This window comes from Peromyscus maniculatus, chromosome 8 (genome assembly GCF_049852395.1).
Source record: "Peromyscus maniculatus bairdii isolate BWxNUB_F1_BW_parent chromosome 8, HU_Pman_BW_mat_3.1, whole genome shotgun sequence".
Taxonomy (NCBI): Eukaryota; Metazoa; Chordata; class Mammalia; order Rodentia; family Cricetidae; genus Peromyscus; species Peromyscus maniculatus.
Genome location: NC_134859.1, coordinates 57,196,045 through 57,219,000, shown reverse-complemented (window position 1 = coordinate 57,219,000; position 22,956 = coordinate 57,196,045). Strand labels below are relative to the sequence as shown.

The following is a 22,956-nucleotide window of genomic DNA, read 5'->3' as shown; positions in this document are numbered from 1 at the left end:
AAACTGTCACATGAATGGATCCTTTCACAGTTCCCAATGGAAACCTTGCTACTCTCTGCAACCTCACAGATTGGCCTCCACTGTCTCTCTCAGCATTCTTGTCTTCCTGCTTCCACCCGAATGTCCCCTTAAGCTCTGCTCTCAGCATGGAAGTGCTTTCCAGGTCCTAAGTACAAAACTCTTCACATTCCAGCCATAAAACAGTCCCAAAGACCTAAGAACCACATGATCAGGCTCTCTACAGCATCAATCCAACTCCTTGTATCCATTTCCTGTCAAGGTTGATTTACTTATAGCTCAAACAAAATACCTGCCAAAGACACTTAAGAGAGAAAGGGTTTATTTTCCTCACAGTCAAAGAAACAGTTAATCATGACATGGAAGTCTGAGAACATGGAGTTTTCATCAGCTGATAAACTTGAGTCAACAGAGGAAGCAGAGAACAGTGAATACTTGTGCTTGTGTGACCTTCTTCATTTTGCACAGTCCTGGGTCCTAGTCCATAGAATAGTACCACACACAGTGGATAGGTCTTCCTATCCAATTAACCCAATCAAGATAATCTCTTACTATCATGTCCTGAGGCCTGTATCTATGATGATTCTAGATTTTTATCAATTTCACCTATAATATTAACCATTCCAGTGATCTATCCAGCTTTTCTTCAGTTGACAAAGGTACCCTTGGGTCTCTTTCATAGCAGCAAAACTCCATCCTGCAACTAAGAATTTTGAGAATACCATCAATCCCATGACACTGAGGCTGGTGATAACAGCACCTCAGAGTCTTCTAGGTGTCAAGTTTCTGATAGTAACCTCTGAGACTGTATTTTTAATAGCAGCCATGGACAAGATAATAAAAAAAAAAACCTCCACTTCACTGTGATTGCTCACCCAGCAGCTAGCCCGGGGCAAAGCCAAGGTTGATCCAATGAGGGTCAGTCTGCATGAGTCACCACTGGCAACAGCTCACACTCACCCTCACTGGCATGGTGAATTGATGATGAGAAAACAGTTGATAGTTCTGCTGTTTTGTCACTGGAATTTAGTTATTAGAATTTAAATTTTGGTCATAGTTTTTCTCATAAACATCAAAACATAAATACAAACTAAATAGAAATCATAACCAAAGCAGTTTATAGGAGTAAGATTTTATTGGGGCTTAGATTCAGAGGGTGAATTCATGACCAAATATGGCAGGGAGCTTGGCAGAAAGCAGGTAGACTTAGTACTAGAGAAGTAGCTGAGAGCTTTTTACATCCTGATCCATAAGTAGGAGAGAGAGAAAAAAATGATAAAAGCATGAGCTTTTGAAAACCTCAAAGCCCACCAGTGACACAGCTCCCCCAACAAGGCCATACCTCCTAATGCTTCCCAAACAGTTCCACCAAATATAGGGGCCCATTCTTATTCAAATAACCACATCATTCTAAGTCATAGGGTGCTATTTTCCCAGACAAGCATGGACCAATGGAAATACTAACTCTATATCTCTTGAATCTTTTCCTTCACAGAGGGACAGGTGAACATTTCCTTGTTCCGTGTGGCCCATTTTCAAGAACATGGGATGGTCCTAGAAACGCCATCCAGGGTGGAGCAGCGTTTTGCAGTGCTGGAAAACCCAAGCTTCTCCCCAATTGGAGTTCTAATGAGAATGATTTCTGCTGTCAGGCACTTCATCCCCATCACTGCCACCACATTGATCTACTATCACCTCAATCTCAAGGAAGTGACATTTCACCTTTACCTGGTCCCTAATGACTGTACCATTCGTAAGGTGATGCTGAGGATCACAAAAGTGGGGGCAGGGTGGGCTGAGAGAAAACTTGAGATGCAAATAGTAAACCCCTTGGAGAGATGCTCAACTCAGGGTTGGGAGGCAGTTCTATAAGGAAATCCCTGGTGTGTGTACATAATTCTGCTCTCTTCTTGGACACCTCACACCACAGTCCCTGAACTACCTTTGATGCCCATTTACTAATTTCTGAACAGCCTTCCATAGTCTCTTTCCACCCATCAGAAGGATGGGAATTCTCCATGCACAATCTGTAGCCTTCTCTCCCTTCTTCTGTGGCAGTGACCCTGTTTGCACAATGAACATGAAAGGGGCCAATAAGTCAACAGATATCTATGTTACAAACCACTGCTGTGGGGTGGTCTGTATGTCAAATCTGTTGCTCTGATTGGTCAATAAATAAAACACTGATTGGCCAGTGGCTAGGCAGGAAGTATAGGTGGGACTAACAGAGAGGAGAAAAGAAAGAACAGGAAGGCAGAAGGAGACACTGCCAGCCGCTGCCATGACAAGCACCATGTGAAGACTCTGGTAAGCAACAAGCCATATGGCAAGGTATAGATTTATGGAAATGGATTAATTTAAGCTATAAAAACAGTTAGCAAGAAGCCTGCCATGGCCATACAGTTTGTAAGCAATATAAGTCTCTGTGTTTACTTGGTTGGGTCTGAGCGGCTGTGGGACTGGCGGGTGACAGAGATTTGTCCTAACTGTGGGCAAGGCAGGAAAACTCTAGCTACAGACCACAAGGTATTAAAATGGCTTAAAGGTGTCAGCACCCTTATCCCAACAATTGTACTGATATACTATCTCACCTTATTCAGACCAGATGTCGTGGCCCAGAAATCTAGGTAAATCACTGTCTACAATGTTCCCTAGGCCATTAATGATGAAGAAGAGATGTCCAAATTTATTCGAATAAACAAGCCACCCCCAGTAGACTCTCTGTACATTGGCTCCCGCTACATTGTGTCTGGTTCCAAGAAACTGGAAATCATCCCAAAGGTGAGCATCCAAGTATTTGTTACTCTTCAAGTTCAGGTGACAGGCTTGGAGAAACCTATGGGGAAGGTTACAAGGCTTTGCAGCAAACTGAGATTGGATAGAAAGCAATTATGATTGGGATGAGCAAGAATACATCACAGTTAGGTGGAAAGCAATTTAAGGGACCACACAGGAATGTAGATTGAGCCTGGGGAATTGAGGAATTAGATTCAATATGGCACAGGGGAGAGTCCAGCTAAATATAGAGAGAGCAATACCTGGCTTAGGCTGTGTGAGCAGGACTTTCAGGATGAACTCTCACTCATCCATAGATGTTAAGGATTTGAATTTGAAATGTCTCTTATAAACACCTATGTTTAAATACTTGGAACCCAGCTAGTGGTAGTATTTTGAGAGTTTGTAGAAACAAATATGTGAGCCCTGGCTATCAAAAGCATGTCATTAGTGTCATGTCTTGAGGCTTATAGCCATGCCCTGATACTTATCCTAGACTGCTGATTTGCTGGTCCTCTGGGACATAATGAGCCCTGACACCAAGAATGAAGCCCCAGCTTCCATGCATTTCCCACCATGGTACTAAACAATAATACAAACCCTTACTTGAGTTGCCTCCTGTCAGGTTTTTGTCATAGTGATGAGAAAAGAACAGCATGATGGGGTCCCATCTGGGTCCTTAACCTTCTGAGTAAAGATGTGTGTTCAAAGTCTGTGGGTTACCTCATGCAAAAGATAGCCAGTGTCTAATATGGTATGCAAGATCAAGAAAGTATGGGGGTGGGGACAGCCCTCCTTCATAGGATGTGTAGTTCACTCTTACACAGTAATTCTTTCTCTCTTCAGGAACTAGAACTGTGCTACCGGAGCCCCGGGGAATCCCAGCTCTTCTCTGAGATCTACGTTGGCCACATGGGTTCAGGGATTAAGCTGCAAATCAGAGACAAGAAGCATATGAATCTCATATGGGAAGCCCTGCTGAAACCAGGTAAAATTAATTTAAGCCCAGAGACCCCAAACATAGAAGAAAGGCAATGAGTGGGGGAGGTGTGTTGTCATTGTTTCTTGTAACACAAAATAGTTAGATTAGTTTTGTGATCTCTGCTCGATCCATAACAGGTGTTCTGACCACAGTTTAATCTCTAATGCTGTGTTAGTTAGCTTTCCCAACAGTGACAAGATACAAGAGATAAACAACTTAAGAATAAAGGTTTGTTTTGATTCATAGTCTTATGTGGTGGTATTGTGTTCCCCAAAATATTGTGTACCTTAATAAACTTATCTGGGGTCAGAGAACAGAAAAGCCACTAGCTAGGCAGTGATAGCACACGCCTTTAATCCTAGCATTCCAGAGGCAGAAATCCATCTGGGATCTCTGTGAGTTCAAGGCCACATTGGAAACAGCCAGGCATGGTGACTCACGCCTTTAATCCCAGAAAGCGAGCCTTTAATCCTAGGGAGTGATGGTAGAAAGCAGAAAGGTATATAAAGCGTGAGGACCAGAAACTAGAAGCATTTGGCTGGTTAAGCATTTGGCTGGTTAAGCATTTGGCTGGTTAAGCATTTGGCTGGTTAAGCATTCAGGCTTTTAAGCAGCAGTTCAGCTGAGAGCCATTGGCATGAGGACACAGAAGCTTCCAGTCTGAGGAAACAGGACCAGCTAAGGAATTGGAAAGGTGAGATAACTGTGGCTTGTTCTGTCTCTCTGATCTACCAGCATTGACCCCTATAACTCGCCTCAGGTTTGATTTTATTAATAAGAACTTTGAAGATTCATGCTACAGTCTTAGAATCAAGTTTCAGTCCGTAGTGAGATGCCTCCATCTCTTTGACCCTGAGGTGAAACAGGATATCATGTAATTGGAGCTTGTGAAAGAAAAGAATTTTTACCTACTAGCTCCAAAGCAGAGTCGGGGGAAGGAGAGGGAGAGAGATGAGAAGAGGAGGATGCTAGGAGAAGAGGAGCAGGAGAAGAGAAGAGGAGGAGGAAGAGGTGGAGAAAAGGATAGGAAGAGGAAAAGAGGAAGGAAGAGGAGAAGGGAAGAAATTCATGCCAGTTATTCTCTTCCAGGACATGGCCCCAATGACCTACTTCCTCCAGCTATACATTCTTATATAGTTTCCACTACCATTCTTACTACTCACACAATTATGAATTCATTAGTATATGATTTCATAAAATCACAGTCCTCATGATCAGTCACCTCTGATTGCTGCTGCGGGACTAATCCTTCAACACATAATAATTTTCCAGGAAACACATCTTATGCTACCCACAACATACCCTAAGACCCATTTTCTCAGTCCTGTATCCTGATTTCTGCCTCTGCTTGAAGTGACAGATTTTGAGAAGCACAAAGCAGCTGGCTCCAGTTCACATAATAACTCAGCTTTAAAATGAAGGGATTTTGCCAATATGCGATATTCAATCTTAAATTTATCCATAATTTGAATAACAAATTTTATTTTTTAACAGATTTTAGATGCATATAATCCATTCTAGTCACTCTACCCTACAAAAAACCTTATCTCTCTTCTACTCCTACCAGCCCCTCTTCTTTTCTCCAAAGCTCTTCTCCACATTTATAAAGTTTTTGTGTCTCACACAAACTGAAACCATCTGTGCATCCATGGGTTTTACACTATTCAGTAGAGTTTAATGAGCTCACCAGCAGGCATACAGACAGAGTGTATACATCCCTTGACCCCATCATCTATTATCTGTCAATAGTTTAGTAGTAAGTGGTACTATCCCTGGGAGCTGCTTCCCCATGTCTAGCTGGCTGATGGGCAGGCTCTACTTGTGTGGGTCCAGAGGTGGTAGGTGCAGGTGCTATATGTTCATGATGGCCATGGTCGTGTCATGCTTAGAAGACAGCACTTCCCAGCCTTTTTCATATCCTCTGTTGCTACATTCTGTTGTTGTTTGTTTTTGCTCTTTTGGGTGGCCTGTCACACAGCTCCCAAGTAAATCACACACTGAGGCCTATTCTTAATTATAAATGTCTGGCCTTAGCATGGCTTGTTTCTTTCTTTCTTTCTTTTTCTTTTTCTTTTTTTTCTTTTTTTTTTTTTTTTTTTGGTTTTTAGAGACAGGGTTTCTCTATGTAGCTTTGCGCCTTTCCTGGAACTCACTTGGTAGCCCAGGCTGGCCTCGAACTCACAGAGATCCGCCTGGCTCTGCCTCCCAAGTGCTGGGATTAAAGGCATGCGCCACCACCGCCCGGCCTGCCTGGCTTGTTTCTTGCCAGCTTTCTTTAACTTTAATCATGCCAGTTACCTTTTGCCTCTGGGCTTTTCCTTTTATATTCCTGTATACCTTCTTTTTTTTTTTTATTACTCCATGGCTTGCTATGTAGCTGATTGTGTGGTCCCTGAAGTCCTCCTCCTTCTCTGGCTACTTTTTTTGTAGCTCTTTCCTCCCAGTTTTCTCCTTCTACTTATCCTCTCTGCCTGCCAGATTCACATATCCTTTCTCCTGCCTTGCTATTGGCCATTTAGTTCTTCATTAGACCATCAGGTGTTTTAGACAGGCAAAATCACATAGCTTCACAGAGTTAAACAAAAATAACATAAACAAAAGTAACATACCTTAAAATAATATTCTGCAACAACATTCTTTCCACTTCCTCTTCTACAATTTTCCTTGAGCCTTAAGCAGGTGGTATAAATATCTACTTATAAAAATGACTACTCAGCTATCCCTTATTCTACAGTTAAGCTGGGATGTTTTGTATCAATTAACCTAATCTATCTTTTACAAATCTTCCCTGGGACATTTCTGCTAGATACTTCTAGATCCTTGACATTTACAATATTAGGTATCACACCATCACATGATCTCACAGGATCATTCAAAGAATTCGAAGTGTAAGTTTGTAACCATTCTGAAGCAGAGTGGTTTAGGGAACTAGCCGTTTCTTTCTTGTTTTATCACTGTGAGAGCCCTACTCACTCATTCACCAAGCTTTTCCAGCCCCATTACACAGACCATGAGTTTCCAGCTCAAGTGTCACTCAATCTTCCAACGTCATAGGGGGTGTCTTTGGCTGGAACCTCCTTCCAGCCCATAGCACAGCAATCTGGAAGCTCCTGGGACAAAGTGGCCTCCAGCTGAAAGTTTAAATTCACTGCTCAGGCGCCATGCTCTTCTTAAGGGTGAAGAAAAGACTCAGTCCTCTTGGAAGCAAATTGCCCATACAGCTCTCTGGTCCTTGAGAACCCTAGAGAGCAACCTAGAGATCCTGCTTCTGGAGTCTTAATTTTGGGCATGGCACTGCTCCCAGGAGGTCCTTGGAATTAAGGGCAATGTCTTCTCCAGCACAAGCATACAGCTGAATTCCTGTGAACGGAACTGCCAGACAAGAGAATCTATTACTACAGGATCCCTCATCACTCACTTTCCCAAGTGGCCAAAGGCATCATCAGGGATTTGCTGAGCACCTCTCATGTCAGGTCCCGTGCCCAGGTCTTCCCTTGCATCTCACTTGCACTTAAATCTCACAGTCCTGAGAGACAGAGACAGAGAGACAGAGACAGAGAGACAGAGACCACTATTGTCCCCACCTGGGGACATGAAGAGCAAGGCTTAGAGAAGTGAAGTCTCATACTTTAAGAACTGAATTGAGCCTTTAATGTCACCTCTGTCTTCCTCTCTCTGGCATCAAGGCAACAAGGACAGTCATAGGTTCTAGGTGCCAAGGGCCTGACCTTGAGCAACACTGCTTTTCAGTGCTGGGAATGCCCTCTTTGAAATCTGAGCTAAACTCAAAGAAAAACATTCCTTCTACTGCCAGATTGCAGTAAACTTGCAGAATCCGGGGCCTTAAAATATGGCCCAGGCTTAAAGTGCATCAATTGACTTAATCAGTCCCATCATTTCTCGTTCAAAATAGAAAGGGAGTAAGACAAATAGGAAGGACTTTGGGCATCTTATAGAAACATACAAATGTAATACCATCCATGGAATGCAGTAACCTTAAAAACAAAAGTATAAAGTATGAAGCTATGAGGAATAAAGAGTTGCTGTAACTAAACAGCTCTTTAGATTAGAGGATCCTGGCAGGCAGGGTGATGGGAAAATAAGTTCTTTATTAGCTATTATCAGCATCAGAGAAAAGACCAATTGAAGAGAAAGGTACTTTTCATTAATTCTAGCTTCCAACAGGGTGTCCCACCTGAGAACTTGAATAACTTAATATCCAACAACAGCTTTATAGTAAATGTTCAATCCACATGGCATGCTTTGCGACATCTCAAGAGGAAAGGAGGGAAAATTTGAGTCAAGGACATGATGGTTGATATTGTAGACTTGTGGGTCTCTGTCACACCTGTACAGCTCTGCTGACACAGTGACAAAGACAGAACAGACAGGGGAACAACAAATGGCCATGCTCTGCTCCAACTGTGCTCATGCTGTGTTTATGGACACTACTTTTTGTTTTATTTTGATGTTTTCCTGTGGTTACAATGCCATGCTATGGGCTATGATATATATATATATATATATATATATATATATATATATATATATATATATATATATATATATATCATCAAATTTTGGACCTTATTTTTCTCTTACTGTCCTCCTCTTTGCCCCTCCCTCTCTTCCTGGCCTCTTTCTCTCTCTAGATAGCCTCCCTCCTTTTGGGACATATGTGTCTCTCTTTTCTTGTGTTCTCTCTCTCTTTTCATATTTTCCTTTTTTTCATGGTCAGTCATCTTACACTAAACACCAATACTCATTTTCATATAATTTTCCTGACATGAAATATTCTTCTCCTGTTTTTTTATCACTCATAACCGCCATTCTCAGCTTATAAAATCAAGTGGCCAACTGAGGTTGGCAAACATTGGCCAAATATAGCCAGGTACCTTTGTAAGTGTGTGTGTGCCTATGTGTGCCTGTGTGTGTGTGTGTGTGTGTGTGTGTGTGTGTGTGTGTGTGTGTGTGTTTCAATAGAGTTTGTTAACCCCGTTCACAAAAATTTTAAATTAAACTCATTAGGAGTCTTAGAGATGGGAATTTTCTAAGGAAAGCCAAACTTAAGAAACAAAATTTCTTCTTTTTCTCATATTTTAGAATAACTTTTTTTTCTTATGGCCCCATCCTTCTCCTTCTCAAATTCATAATCTCCTTTTTTAATTACTATTGTTTTACACAAACACATATACTTATGTATGTATATTCAAATAAATATTTAAATGCAACTTCTGAGTCCATGTAGTGTTGCTTGTATGTATACGATTATAGAGCTTCTTGAGACCATCAGATGATAAATAACCATTAGGGAAATATCCCTGGGAAAGACTAATGCTCCTTCTCAGCAGTCATTAAGTGACCATAACTTTCATCTAGAGATGGCTCCCTATGAGATACTCCCATCCACAATGACATATCAGCAGGTATGGTCATTGTTCATGTCTTCTTTAAGCAGCCATATTGTTAAGATTTTATGGGTGCAGCTTTCTGCCATATCTTTAGACACAATCTTACAGCAGCCTAGGTGTCTGACTCTCACAATCTTCTTCCTCTTCTGCAATATTCTCTGAGCATTAGGTGTAAGGGTTGTGTTGTCAATGTATCAGTTGGAGCTATTTATCTTACCAGTCAATTATTTCCTGCATTTTAACCAGTTTTGACTTTATGTAATGGTCTCCATCTGCTTCAAAAGAAGATGCTTGATGATGAATAAGACCTACACTCATCTCTGGGTATAAGCACAAGTACTTAAAATGCAGTGAGAGGTTAGACTGGTTTAGTACAGTGACAACAGTAACATCTCCTCTACGACCCATGACCTCACTAGCCATGGGTGATTGGCTAGGTCTACAGCACAAGGCATTATTTCCTTCCTGTTGAATGACCTTGAGTCCCATTATGCAGCTTTTGGTTACCACCAAGATATAAGTGCCACCATTGCACCTTTAGGGATATCTTGCCATGGTGATAATTGTGGTTCATAGGTGTCACAACTGGTTAGGTGTCTTAGTTAGGGTTGTTATTGCTGTGATGAAACACCATGACCAAAGAAATCTGGGTGTGGGGGGCTATTCAGCTTATACTTCCACATCACAATTCATTATGAAAGGAAGTCAGGACAGGACTCAAGCAGGGAAAGACCTTGGAGACAGGAGCTGACACAAAAGCCATGAGGAGTGCTACTTACTGGCTTACTTGTTAGGGTTTGCTCAGCTTCCTTTCTTATAGAACCCAGGACCACAAGCCCAGGGATGGCACCACATGTAATATACTGGGCCCTCCTCTGTCAATTACTAATGAAGAAAATGTCCCACATGCTTGCCCACAACACATCTTATAGAGGCATTTTCTCAAGTGACTCTCCCTCCTCTCTGATGACCCTAGCTTTTGTTGAATTAGCATAAAACTTCCAGTATGGTAGGACTATTGGTTGCTTTCCACCATTGGCAATTAATATAGCATCCTCCAGAACTATGAAAGCTAATCCTCAAGGAGAAAGGTTTCTGGATCAGATATACCATGAATCCTCCAAGTCCTGTGTCCAAAGTGTGAATTCTTTTCAGAAATAAGGACTTACCTTTAACTTCTAAGAGGCAACCAAGAGCAACAGGAATAGGAGACCCTGCACTCCCTTGACTAACAACTCAATGGAAAGTTTCTCATGCCTGTTAATAAAGTTATGTTAGATAGCATACGGCTCTTAGAGGAGTCAACATCATTGCAAATGGAATATCTTCATTAATGTGTGTGTACATATGTGTCTATATATGTGTGTATATACATGCACTTAAGAATATTAGATGTAACTTTAAGTAATATAAAACAATGTGATTACCTAAATAGTATTTTTAGTGTTGTTTATCCCTCTTTCTTCTACTTCTATATTGTCCTCTATAAAAGCCCTCCCACCTCATTTTTCCTATTCCCTCTTCTTAGAACCTGTATCATTCTATTCCCCTTTCTAGAGTTCCTCCTCAGATAATGGTCCTTTTTCTTTTCCCTTGTTTCTGCAGTGACTTCAGGTTATATAACATCTGAAGATTTGTAGGTAGGAATCAAATGAGAGAGAACATAAGTGTGTCTTCCTAGGTCTGGGTAATCCAGCTTTATGTATTTTCTAGTTATACACATTTACCTGTAAAATTCATGATTTCATTTTTTACATCTAAATAGTATTCCATTTTGTATATGTACCACATTTTCACTATCCATTCATCAGCTGAAGCATTTGCATTGTTTCCATTTCCTAGCTATTGTGAACGACCATGACTATGACCATGGTTGAGCAAGTTTCTATGGAGTAGAATGTTGAGTTCTTTGAGCATATGCTGAAGAGTGCTACTGCTGGATCAGATGGTAGATCAGTTTTTAGCTCATTTTTACAATTTCCAGACTGACTTCCAGAGCATATGGACCAGTTTGCAATCCCACCAACAGTGAATGAGGGCTCTGTTTTCTTCGCATCCTCCCCAGTGTTTGTTGTCTGTTATTTTCTTAATCTTAGCCATTCTGACTGGGGTGAAATGAAATTACAAAGTTGTTTTATTTTGCATGTTCCTAATTGCTAAGGATGATGAACACTTTGAAAGATATTCCTTGTGCATTTTTATTTCTTCTTCTGAAAATTCTCTTCAAACACATAGCTCATTTTTAATTGGACTATTTGGTTTTCTTTTACTCATTTTTTGGATTCTTTATATATTCTGTATATTAATCCCCTGTCAGATGTGTAGATTGTAAAGATTTCCTCCCACTCTGTGAACTTCCTCTTCACTTATCTTAACCACTGAGTCATCTCTCCAGCCTGATTCCTTCACTCTTCATTAGTATTATAGTTAACTAAAATATTGAGGTTTGTGAAGTTTAAGTTCTAATTTTTTATCAATACAGACATTCCTATATATTCAGGAATATTGATAAGTCAAACATTTCTTCCAGCTCCTTTTATCACATGTACATAGCTTTTTAGATTGATGAGGTCCCATATCAGTTGTTGGACTTAATTGCTTGGCAGATGGAATCCTATTAAGAATGTCCTTTCTCACACTTATATCCTGTAGAGTACTGCTGCCTATGTTTTTTCTAGCAGTTTCAGTGTCCAGATTTCACAGGTATTGAGCCATTTGGATTTGGGTTTTATGCAGGGTGACATAGAGGAGTCTAGTTTCATTCTTCAAAATGTATGCATCCAGTTTCTTTCAGGGCCACTTGTTGAAGACTTGTCATTTATACAGTGTACATTTTTGGCATCTTTGTTAATTATCAGATGGCTATCGTTAGGTATATACATGTTGTGATTGTCTAGTTTTTCCACTGGTTTATATACCTGTTTTGTGCTGGTATCAAACTCTTTAATCACTATAGTGCTGTAATGAGTCTTGAAGTATGGAATGGTAATCCCTCCCACATTGTTTTGCTCAGGATTGCTCTGACTAACAGGGGTCTTTTGTGGCTCCATCTGAATTTTTGGATTTTTTCTCTATTTCTGTGAATAATGTTGTGGTAAAGTGGGTATGGTGGAACACATCTGTTATCCAAGTTTTCAGGAGGCAGAAACAGGCAGATCTCTGATAGCTCAATGCTAACCTCATCTGCATAGTGAGTTTCTGGAAGGGAGAGCTGTATAGAAAAACTCTATCTAAAAAAAAATGTTATGGTGGGTGCCAAGGCTGAAGAACTTTCTCTGTGGTTAAGAGAAATTACTGCTTTTGCAGAGGACCTAGGTTTAGTTCCCAGCATCCATGCAGTGGCTTATAACTATCTGTAACTCCAGTTCCATGTCCTCTTTTGACCCCCACAGGCAACCAGGCATATATGTGGTACACATACATACATTTAGGCAAAATATTCATACACATAAAATAAAATAAATAAAATGGTTCATAAAAGGGAAAAATAATTTTTGACTAATGTTGTGGGCCTTTTAACTGAGATTGCATTGAATCTATAAATTACTTTTAGTAAAATTGTCATTTTCACAATATTCTGCCAATCTACAAGCATGGAAGTTCTTTCCATTTTCTTTTATTTATTTATTTATTTATTTATTTATTTATTTTTTTTTTTTAAATTACACTCATGATATTAATCACATTTGTGGTATTCATAGATTACATTTGCAGTATTCATTCAAATATATATATATATATATATATATATATATATATATATATATATATAATTTTAAATGTTGAATGTCATTTCTTGAAGGGGGTAAGAGGTCTTAAATACAGGCTTACAGGATAATGGGAGGACCCCGGAGGGCAGAAGTTCGCTACTGATGTTTTACAATCTTGCATCTAAGCTGTTAACGCCCATTATTCAGGATACACAGACATGGAACTTCTCTTAAGCATTCAAGAGGGTGGAACCTGGCAGGGAATTAGCACTGGGAAGCTATCAAGGTCAAGGTCTGCAAGCAAGGCAATAGTTATCCAAAACGGGGGCCAGAACTCTGCAGGGCCCCCTTTTATTAAAAAATGAGCTTCTGACTTGGGTTGCATGGGATGTCAGCAGGTCACCTTACCCATAATGGAGATGCCTGCCCAGGCTACACAGGTGCTCTGTCTTAGGTTGGTGAGTGCCCCCCAGGCATTACCCATCACTGAATACTCATTATCATACCAGCTCAATCATGTGTGAGCTGCATGGTTAATTGCTGCCAAAGATCTCAAAGTGGCACTGGGCTTGCAATCTGTATGTTCGATACAGAAAAGACCAACAGAGGTCCTATCTCACCCATAGCCAGTAGGCTAAAGGCAGCTGAGCCATTCCCTTCCTTATCAAGCCATACTGTACATTGGAGTCCTTGTAAGATAGTATCCCAAAAGCAACTGGAACTTGAGTTTATACATTTATAATTTTCAAAGCCAATCGAGATGTATATAACTACTGAATTAAATTTATCATGCCCAATATAATGAAAGATTAACTAACTGTGGTAGCTACTTTTGTTGCCAGGGTCTCCACTGTGCTAGCTGTAGTAAGCAATTATGAAATGGTAATCTCAGAAACAGTACCAGTGGTGTGTGCCATTGTTATACCAGCAACAGCGGCAGCAGCACTGTCAAATTCTCTTCTGGATTGTGTGGACATCCACTGCATGGATACAACTCCAGGAACACGAACTGCCAAGGCCCGTTTTTCTTGATCCCAGCATGACTTTGGCTGGCAGTTCTTCTGGAGAATCCAATCTCATGGCTACAGTTCCTAGGCTTACATTAATGCTTGCCAAAGCTGGCCATATTGGGCTCTCAATCTCCATTGGCATCAGAAAGGTAGATTTTTTCATGATGACCCATTAGGTCTCTGTCATGTTTGGGCTTCAGAGCAGCCACAGGGCACGTTCAGTGCTCAGGAATCCAAAGAGGAACCTCATTGTCCTGAGGGAAGACATAAACCAAACTCCAGGGCCACACCAAAACTAGATTGGGTCTCTTCCACGTGGTAGTAGAAAGATCCTTCCATCGCTCCAGAGGGTGATTTGCAACAGGAGCCCTCCAGGTGCTAATCTGCATTGGATCCTCCAGCAGAATCCACCGATAAACTCCAGCAGAATCCACCGATAAAAAAATTTAAAATATATAAAACATGGGAAAGAATAGAATGTGGAGAGGAATGATGAGTCCCTAGTTCTCCCTTTTTTTAATTTGAGTAAAATGTTTGTTTGTGCCGGGCGGTGGTGGCGCACGCTTTTAATCCCAGCACTCGGGAGGCAGAGGCAGGCGGATCTCTGTGAGTTCGAGGCCAGCCTGGGCTACCAAGTGAGATCTAGGAAAGGCGCAAAGCTACACAGAGAAACCCTGTCTCGAAAAACCAAAAAAAAAAAAAAAAAAAAAGAAAAAAATGTTTGTTTGTTTGTTTAATATTTCAAATTTTTCTATTTTTATTCATTTTTATTGTTTAAAATTAATTAATTAATTAATTTTTCTATTATCATCTTGATAGAGTATGTATTCTTATCTTAATAGTGAGATGTTTCATTGAGGCTTGCTCAGTAATTGAGTAAAACTGAAATTTATTATAAGCGACAATCATCCTAGGGACACCATGCTATATATATATATATATATATATAGCCTCCATGGTTCTGTGGATTGTAGTCTGATTGTTCATTATTTTATATCTAGAATCCACTTATGAGTGAGTACATACCATGACTGTCTTTCTGGATTTGGGTTACCTCACTCAGGATGATTTTTTCTAGTTCCATCCATTTGCCTGCAAATTTCATGCTTTCATTGTTTTTCTCTGCTGAGTAGTACTCCACTGTGTATATGTACCACATTTTTTTCATCCATTCTTCAGTTGACGGGCATCTAGGTTGTTTCCAGGTTCTGGCTATTACAAATAGTGCTGCTATGAACATAGCTGAGCAGGTAACTTTATGGTATGAATCAGCATTCCTTGGGTATATGCCCAAGAGTAGGATGGCTGGGTCTTGAGGTAGTTCGATTCCTAATTTTCTGAGAAACCACCATACTGATTTCCACAGTGTTTGTACAAGCTTACATTCCCACAAACAGTGGAGGAGTGTTCCCTTTGCTCCATATACTCTCCAACATCAACTGTCATTGGTGTTTTTGATCGTAGCCATTCTGACAGGTGTAAGGTGGTATCACAGAGTCTTTTTGATTTGCATTTCTCTGATGATTAAGGATGGTGAGCATTTCTTTAAATGTCTTTCGGCCATTTGTGATTTTTGTTTTGTAAATTCTCTGTTTAGTTCTTTAGCCCATTTTTAATTGGACTGTTTAGTATTTTGATGTCTAGTTTCTTGAGTTCTTTATATACTGTGGAGATCAATCCTTTGTCAGATGTGGGGTTGGTGAAGATCTTTTCCCATTCTGTTGGCTGTCTTTTTGTCTTATTGACTGTGTCTTTTGCCCTGCAAAAGCTTCTCAATTTTGAGAGGTCCCATTTATCAGTTGTTGTGCTCAGGGTCTGCACTGTTGGTGTTATATTTAGGAAATGGTCTCCGGTGCCAATGTGTTCAAGAGTGCTTCCTACTTTCTTTTCTATTAAGTTTAGTGTAAGTGGATTTATGTTCAGGTCTTTGATCCACTTGGACTTCAGTTTTGTGCATAGTGACAGATATGGATCTATTTGTAATCTTTTACATATTGACATCCAGTTATGCCAGCACCATTTGTTGAAGATACTTTCTTTTTTCCATTGTATAGTTTTGGCTCCTTTGTCAAAAACCAGGTGTTCATATGTGCATGAATTAATGTCAGGGTCTTCAATTCGATTCCATTGGTCCGTATGTTAGTTTTTATACCAGTACCAACCTGTTTTTATTACTATAGCTCTATAGTAGAGTTTGAGGTCAGGGATGGTGATGCCTCCAAAGGTTGCTTTATCGTATAGGATGCTTTTAGCTATCCTTGGTCTTTTGTTTTTCCATATGAAGTTGAGTATTTTTCTTTCCAAGTCTGTGAAGAATTGTGTTGGGATTTTGATGGGGATTGTATTGAATCTGTAGATTGCTTTTGGTAAGATTGCCATTTTTACTATGTTAATCCTACCTATCCATGAGCATGGGAGATCCTTCCATTTTCTGATATCTTCTTCAATTTCTTTCTTTAGAGATTTAAAGTTCTTATCAAAAATATCCTTCACTTGTTTAGTTAGTGTTATCCCAAGGTATTTTATATTATCTGTGGCTATTGTAAAGGGTGATGTTTCTCTGACTTCTTTCTCAGCCCTTTTATCATTTGTGTATAGGAGGGCTACTGATTTTTTTGAGTTGATCTTGTATCCTGCCACTTTACTGAAGGAGTTTATCAGCTGTAGGAGTTCCCTGGTAGAGTTTTTTGGGTCACTTATGTATACTATCATATCGTCTGCAAATAGTGAGAGTTTGACTTCTTCCTTGCCAATTTGTATCCCTTTGATCTTCTTTTGTTGTCTTATTGCTCTAGCTACAACTTCTAGTACTATATTGAATGAATATGGGGAGAGTGGACAGCCTTGTCTTGTTCCTGAATTTAATGGTATTGCTTTGAGTTTCTCTCAAAGTTTGCTGTTGGCTTGCTATACATTGCCTTTATTATGTTTAGAAATGTTCCTTGTATTCCTGATCTTTCTAAGACCTTTATCATGAAGGGGTGTTGTATTTTGTCAAAGGCTTTTTCAGCATCTAAGGAAATGATCATGCGTTTTTTTTCTTTCAGTTTGTTTATATGGTGTATTACATTGACAGATTTTTGTATGTTGAACCATCCTTGCATCCCTGGGATGAATTCTACTTGGTTGTGATGGATAATTGTTTTGATGTATTCTTGGATTTGGCTTGCCAATATTTTGTTTTGAGTATTTTTGCATCAATGTTCATGAGGGAGATTGGTCTGTAGTTCTCTTTCTTTGTTGCATCTTTGTGTGGTTTGGGTATCAGGGTAATTGTAGCCTCATAAAAAGAGTTTGGTAGTGTTCCTTCTGTTTCTATTGTGTGGAACACTTTGAAGAGTATTGGTATTAGTTCTTCTTTGAAAGTCTGGCAGAATTCTGCACTGAAACCATCTGGTCCTGGGCTTTTTTTGGTTGGGAGACTTTTGATGACTGTTTCTATTTCTGTAGGGGTTATTGGTCTATTTAAATGGTTTATCTGGTCTTGATTTAATTTTGGTATGTGGTATTTATCCAGAAAATTGTCCATTCTTCCTGGTTTTCCATTTTTGTGGAGTACAGGTTTTTGAAGTATGATCTGATGATTCTCTGGATTTCCTCGTTGTCTGTTGTTATGTCTCCCTTTTCATTTCTGATTTTTGTTAATTTGGGGGCTCTCTCTTTGCCTTTTAGTTAATTTGGCTAGGGGTTTGTCTATCTTGTTGGTTTTCTCAAAGAACCAACTCTTTGTTTCATTGATTTTTTTGTATGGTTTTCTTGTTTTCTATTTCGTTGATTTCAGCCCTCAATTTGATTATTATTGGCATCTATTTGTCCTGGGTGAATTTGTTTCTTTTTGTTCTAGAGCTTTCAGTTGTGCTGTTAATTCATTGGTATGGGATTGCTCCATCTTCTTTATGTGTGCATTTAGAGCTATGAATTTTCCTCTTAGCACTGCTTTCATAGTGTCCCATAAGATTGGGTATGGTGTACTTTCATTTTCATTGAATTCTAGGAAATCTTTAATTTCTTTCTTTATTTCTTCCTTGACCCATTGATGTTTCAGGTGGGCATTATTCAGTTTCCATGAGTTTGTAGGTTTTCTATAATTTTTGTTGTTGTTGAGGTCTAACTTTAAGGCATGGTGGTCTGATAAGATACAGGAGGTTATTCCAAATTTTTTGTGTCTGTTGAGATTTGTTTTGTGGCCAAGCATGTGGTCAATTTTTGAGAAGGTTCCATGGGGTGCTGAGAAGAAGGTATATTCTTTTGTGTTAGGATGGAATGTTCTGTAGATATCTATTAAGTCCATTTGAGTCATAACATCTGTTAGGTCCTTTATTTCTTTGCTAAGTTTCAGTCTGGTAGATCTGTCTTTTGGTGAGAGTGGTGTGTTAAAATCTCCCACTACTAATGTCTGGGTTTTGATGTGTGTTTGAAACTTTAGTAGTGTTTCTTTAATGAATGTGGGTGATTTTGTATTTGGAGCATAAATGTTTAGAATCGAGACTTCATCTTGGTGGATTTTTCCTGTGATAAATATGTAATGTCCATCCTGATCTCTTTTGATTGATTTTAGCTTGAAGTCTATTTTATTAGATATTCAGATAGCTACACCAGCTTGTTTCTTGGGTCCATTTGCTTGGAAAGCCTTTTCCCAGCCCTTTACTCAGAGGTAGTGTCTGTCTTTGAAGTTAGGGTGTGTTTCTTGTATGCAGCAGATGGATGGGTCCTGTTTTCTTATCCATTCTGTTAGCCTGTGTCTTTTTATAGGTGAGTTGAGACCATTGATATTGATGGATATTAATGACCAGTGATTGTTAACTCCTGTTACTTTTTGTGGTTGTGTTGTGTTATCCTTCTATGGTGTATGTTGGTGTGGGATTATCTATTGCTTGATTTTTCATGGATGTGTTTAGCTTCTTTGGGTTGGATTTTCCCTTCTAGTGCTTTCTGTTGGGCTGGGGTTGTGGACAGGTATTGATTAAATCTGGTTTTATCCTGGGATATTTTGTTTACTCCACCTATGGTGATTGAGAGTTTTGCTGGGTATAATAGTCTGGGTGATCTCTTAGTGTCTGCATAAGATTTGTCCATGACCTTCTAGCTTTCATAGTCTCTATTGAGAAGTCTGGTGTTATTCTGATGGATTTGCCCTTATATGTTACTTGATCTTTTTCTTTTGCTGCTCTTAATATTTTTTCTTTGTTCTGTGTGTTTAGTGTTTTGATTGTTATGTGGCGAGGGGACTTTTTTTTTGGATCCAGCCTATTTGGTGTTCTGTAGGCTTCTTGTATCTTAATAGGTATTTCTTTCTTTAGGTTAGGAAAGTTTTCTTCTATGATTTTGTTGACTATATTTTCTGTGCCTTTGAGTTGGTATTCTTCTCCTTCTTCTATCCCTATTATTCTTAGGTTTGGTCTTTTCATGGTGTCCCAAATTTCTTGGATGTTTTGTGTTATGACTTTTTTTGAATTTAGTGTTTTCTTTGACCAACAAATCTATTTTCTCTATTGTGTTGTCAGTGTCAGAGATTCTATGTTCCATCTCTTGCAGTCGGTTGGTTATGCTTGTTTCTGTAGTTCCTGTTCCTTTAGTCAGGATTTCTATTTCCAGCATTCCCTCAGCATGTGTTTTCCTTATTGTCTCAAATTCATTTTTCAGATCTTGGAATGTTTCTTTCATCTGTTTAATTGCTTTTTCTTGGCTTTCTTTGATTTCTTCCCATTTTTTGTTTGTTTTTTCTTCCATTTCTTTAAGGGAGTTTGTTATTTCCTCTTTAATGGAAGTTTTATTTCCTCTTTAATGGAGTTTTTCATTTCCTCTTTAAGGGAATTTTTATTTCTTCTTTAAGGGCTTCTATCATCTTCTTAAAGTCATTCTTAGGATTGATTTCTTCTGTTTCTTCTGTCTTGGTATGTTCAGGCCTTGCAGGTGTAGAATCACTAGGTTCTGATGTTGCCATATAGTTCTTTATGTTGTTGCCTGTATTTTTGCACTGGTGTCTACTCATCTCTTCCTCTGCTTGGTGCAGGTGGTGTCTGTGTCTGAGAGTGCCTCTCTTGTTCTAATTTTTAGTCTTGGTTCACTAGGAGTTCCTGGTTAAATTGGTGCTATTGGTCTGTTTCTTCAGGAGCAGCTGATCTCAGTCGGTGAAGTATATACTTATGATTCTGGTGATCTGGTTTGGTGGCTGGGCAGTGCCTTCTTCTGTGTTCCCAGATCACGTTTTGTTCATTCGTCAACTCCTCAGCTGATCTTGCTACTTCAGACATCAAACTGCAGGGATTTGAATCCTCTCCCGGATGGATTTCAACTGAGCAGGGTAGTCTCACCAACACCTCCAAGTTGTTGGGTTTTGCAGGATCAGCAGCTGGGCCCTGGGTTGGAATCAGATGGAGTGTGCAGATTCATTCTGGTTCCGTCCCACGGAGATAGCTTCTTCCCTGGGTGTTGGTATTAAAGGCATCCCTATTCCAAGCTCTTGATTAAGGGCTTGTTTTCACTAGGTCTTCAGCGGTAATAGCTCAGTTTCTGGTATTTTTTGAAACTGTGTTTCAGCCCCCGCCTGCTAGGCCTGCCTGCCTCTGCACTGGGCTTGTCTGCCTCTGCCAGGCCTGCCTGCTTCTGCCAGGCCTGTATACTTCCTTGGGCTGCCACTGGGTCTGTCTACCTTTGCTGGCTGCCTCCAGGCTTGTCTGTCTCTGGCTGTTGCCGCCGGGGCCTGTCTGTCTCTGCCGGCCGCCACCGGGTCTACCTGCCTCTGCCTGTCGCTGCCACGCCTGTCTACCTCCTCCATTTTCTAATTTCTTCCTCAATCTGTTTATTCAGGAATTTGAAGTTTTCAATTTAGAATTCTTTCACCACTTAGTTAGGCTTATTCCTAATATTTTATTTTCTTTGATGCTATTATAAATGGGAAAGTGTTCATGATCTCTTTCTCAGTATTTGTTGATAGTGTGTAGAAACTCTATTGATTTTTGTTAAGCTGATGTTTATAACTTGCCACTCTGGTACAATTGTTGATTATTTAATGAAGTTTTCTGGTGAAATTTTTGGGATCTCTTATATATAATGTCATCATCAAGTGTAAATAGAGATAATTTGACTTTTTTTTCCGTACTTGTTTCCATTTAATTTTCTTCTCTTGCCTTCTTGCTCCAGCTAGTGATTTGAACACTATATTCAAAAGTGTCTTAGTTAGGGTTTTATTGCTGTGAAGAGATACCATTACCAGAACAACTCTTATAAAGAAAACATTTAATTGGGGTGGCTCACTTACAGTTTCAAATGCTCAATCCATTATGATCACGACAGGGAGCATGGTGCCATGCAGGCAGATGTGGTGCTGGAGCTGAGAGTCCTACATCTTACATGTGACAGGAAGTCAACTGACACACCAGGCAGTATCCTGAGTATATGAAACCTCAAAGCCTGCTCCCACAGTGACACACTTCCAACAGTAGTTATAGCCCAGATTAAAAGTGTGGTCTCTAGCCTCAAGGCCTAGATTAAAGGTCTGTGTCATCCACCCTCCTCCAATAAGACCACACTTCCTCCAACAATGCCACACCTCCTAATAGTACCACACCCTATGAGCTTGTGGGGGCCAAATACATTCAAACTACTACATTCCACTCCTTGGCCCTCATAAACCCTTAACAATATCATAGTGCAAAATGCATTCAGTCCAATTTCAAAAGTCCCCATAGTCTATCAGAGCCTCAATGTTTAAAAGTTCAAAGTCTCTTTTGAGATTCGTGTAATCTCTTAACTATAATCTCCTTTAAAGTCAAATAAAAAAGCAGATCATATACTTCTAACATAAAATGGCATAGGATATACAGTGCCATTCCAAAACATAGGGAAGAGAGTATAGTGAGAAAATACTGCACAAAAGCAAGACCAAAACCAACTGGGCAAACTCCAAACTCTGCATCTTCATGACTGATGTCAAAAGACTCTTCGGGTTTCCAATTCCGTTCAGCTTTGTTGACTGCAACACACTTCTTTCTCTTGGGCTGTTTCCACTCCTTGTTAGCAGCTCTCCTCAGCAGGTATCCCACAATTCTGGCATCTCTAACATCTTGGGTATTTACAAAATTCCAACCATCCAATATCTTGGATCCACTCATGTGATCCTCTGGACTCCTCCAGAGGGCTTGGGTCACTTCTCTGGCTCTGCACTCTGCAGAACACACAGCTCATCTTCTAGGCTCCAACTGGCTCCACTCCACTGCTGCTGGTTCTTCGTGGTCATCCCATGTTACTGGTATCTCCAAAACACTGAGGTCTTCTGCTGCAACTGGGCTGCACTTTCACCAATAGCCTCTCATAGGCTCTCCTCCACATGGTGCCAACCCTCAACTTCTTTGCATGATCCCTTCTGTCCTGAACCTTCAACTGCCACTGAGGCTGCACCTTTACCAATGGCCTTTCCTGGCCTCTCATAGTACCAAAATAAAATATGTAGGAATAAGCCTAACTAAGAGGTGAAAGACTTCTACAATTAAAACTTCAAATCCCTGCATAAACAGCTGCTCTCCATGACCCTTTCATGCCTTCAAATCCAGTACCACATGGGTGATGCTTACACATTACCAAAGTCAGCTGCCAGCAAGGTGCAACCTTGGCTGCCTCTTTCACTGTGGCAATATGTTGTGTAGCCCAATATATTGTGTACCCTAATAAACTTATCTAGGGATCAGAGGACAGAACCAGTCACTACATTAGACATAGAGGCCAGACAGTGGTAGCACACACCCTTAATCCTATCACTTAGGAGGCAGAGATCTGTCTGGATCTCAGTGAGTATAAGGCCACACAGGAAACAGAGACAGGCAGTGGTGACACACACCTTTAATCCCAGGATTTGAGATCTCATGTCTTTGCTTGGGAAGGACACATGCCTTTAATAATAGGAAGTAATATGGCAGGACACAGAAAGGTACATAAGGCGTGAGGAAACAGGAACTTGCTCTCTTGAGACTGAAGATTTCATAGAGGTAAAAACATGGCTGGCTTGTTCTGTTTCTCTGATCTTTCAGCTATTACCCCAATATCTGACTCAG

General features: G+C 40.0%; 2 protein-coding genes across 2 annotated transcripts in view; both read left to right on the top strand.

Annotated features, from left to right (window-relative positions):
- The window catches only part of LOC102903863 (NACHT, LRR and PYD domains-containing protein 1b allele 4-like), an 84,972-nt gene extending 82,588 nt beyond the window's left edge, over positions 1-2,384 (top strand). The window contains exon 12 of the mRNA XM_076542819.1: positions 1,514-2,384. Coding sequence (XP_076398934.1) covers positions 1,514-1,890 — 377 coding nt within the window. The 3' untranslated portion in view covers positions 1,891-2,384. The remainder of the gene's footprint in view (positions 1-1,513) is intronic.
- LOC143267072 (NACHT, LRR and PYD domains-containing protein 1b allele 4-like) overlaps positions 2,380-22,956 on the top strand; it is a 27,023-nt gene continuing 6,446 nt past the window's right edge. The window contains exons 1-2 of the mRNA XM_076543990.1: positions 2,380-2,799; positions 3,640-3,781. Coding sequence (XP_076400105.1) covers positions 2,695-2,799; positions 3,640-3,781 — 247 coding nt within the window. The 5' untranslated portion in view covers positions 2,380-2,694. The remainder of the gene's footprint in view (positions 2,800-3,639; positions 3,782-22,956) is intronic.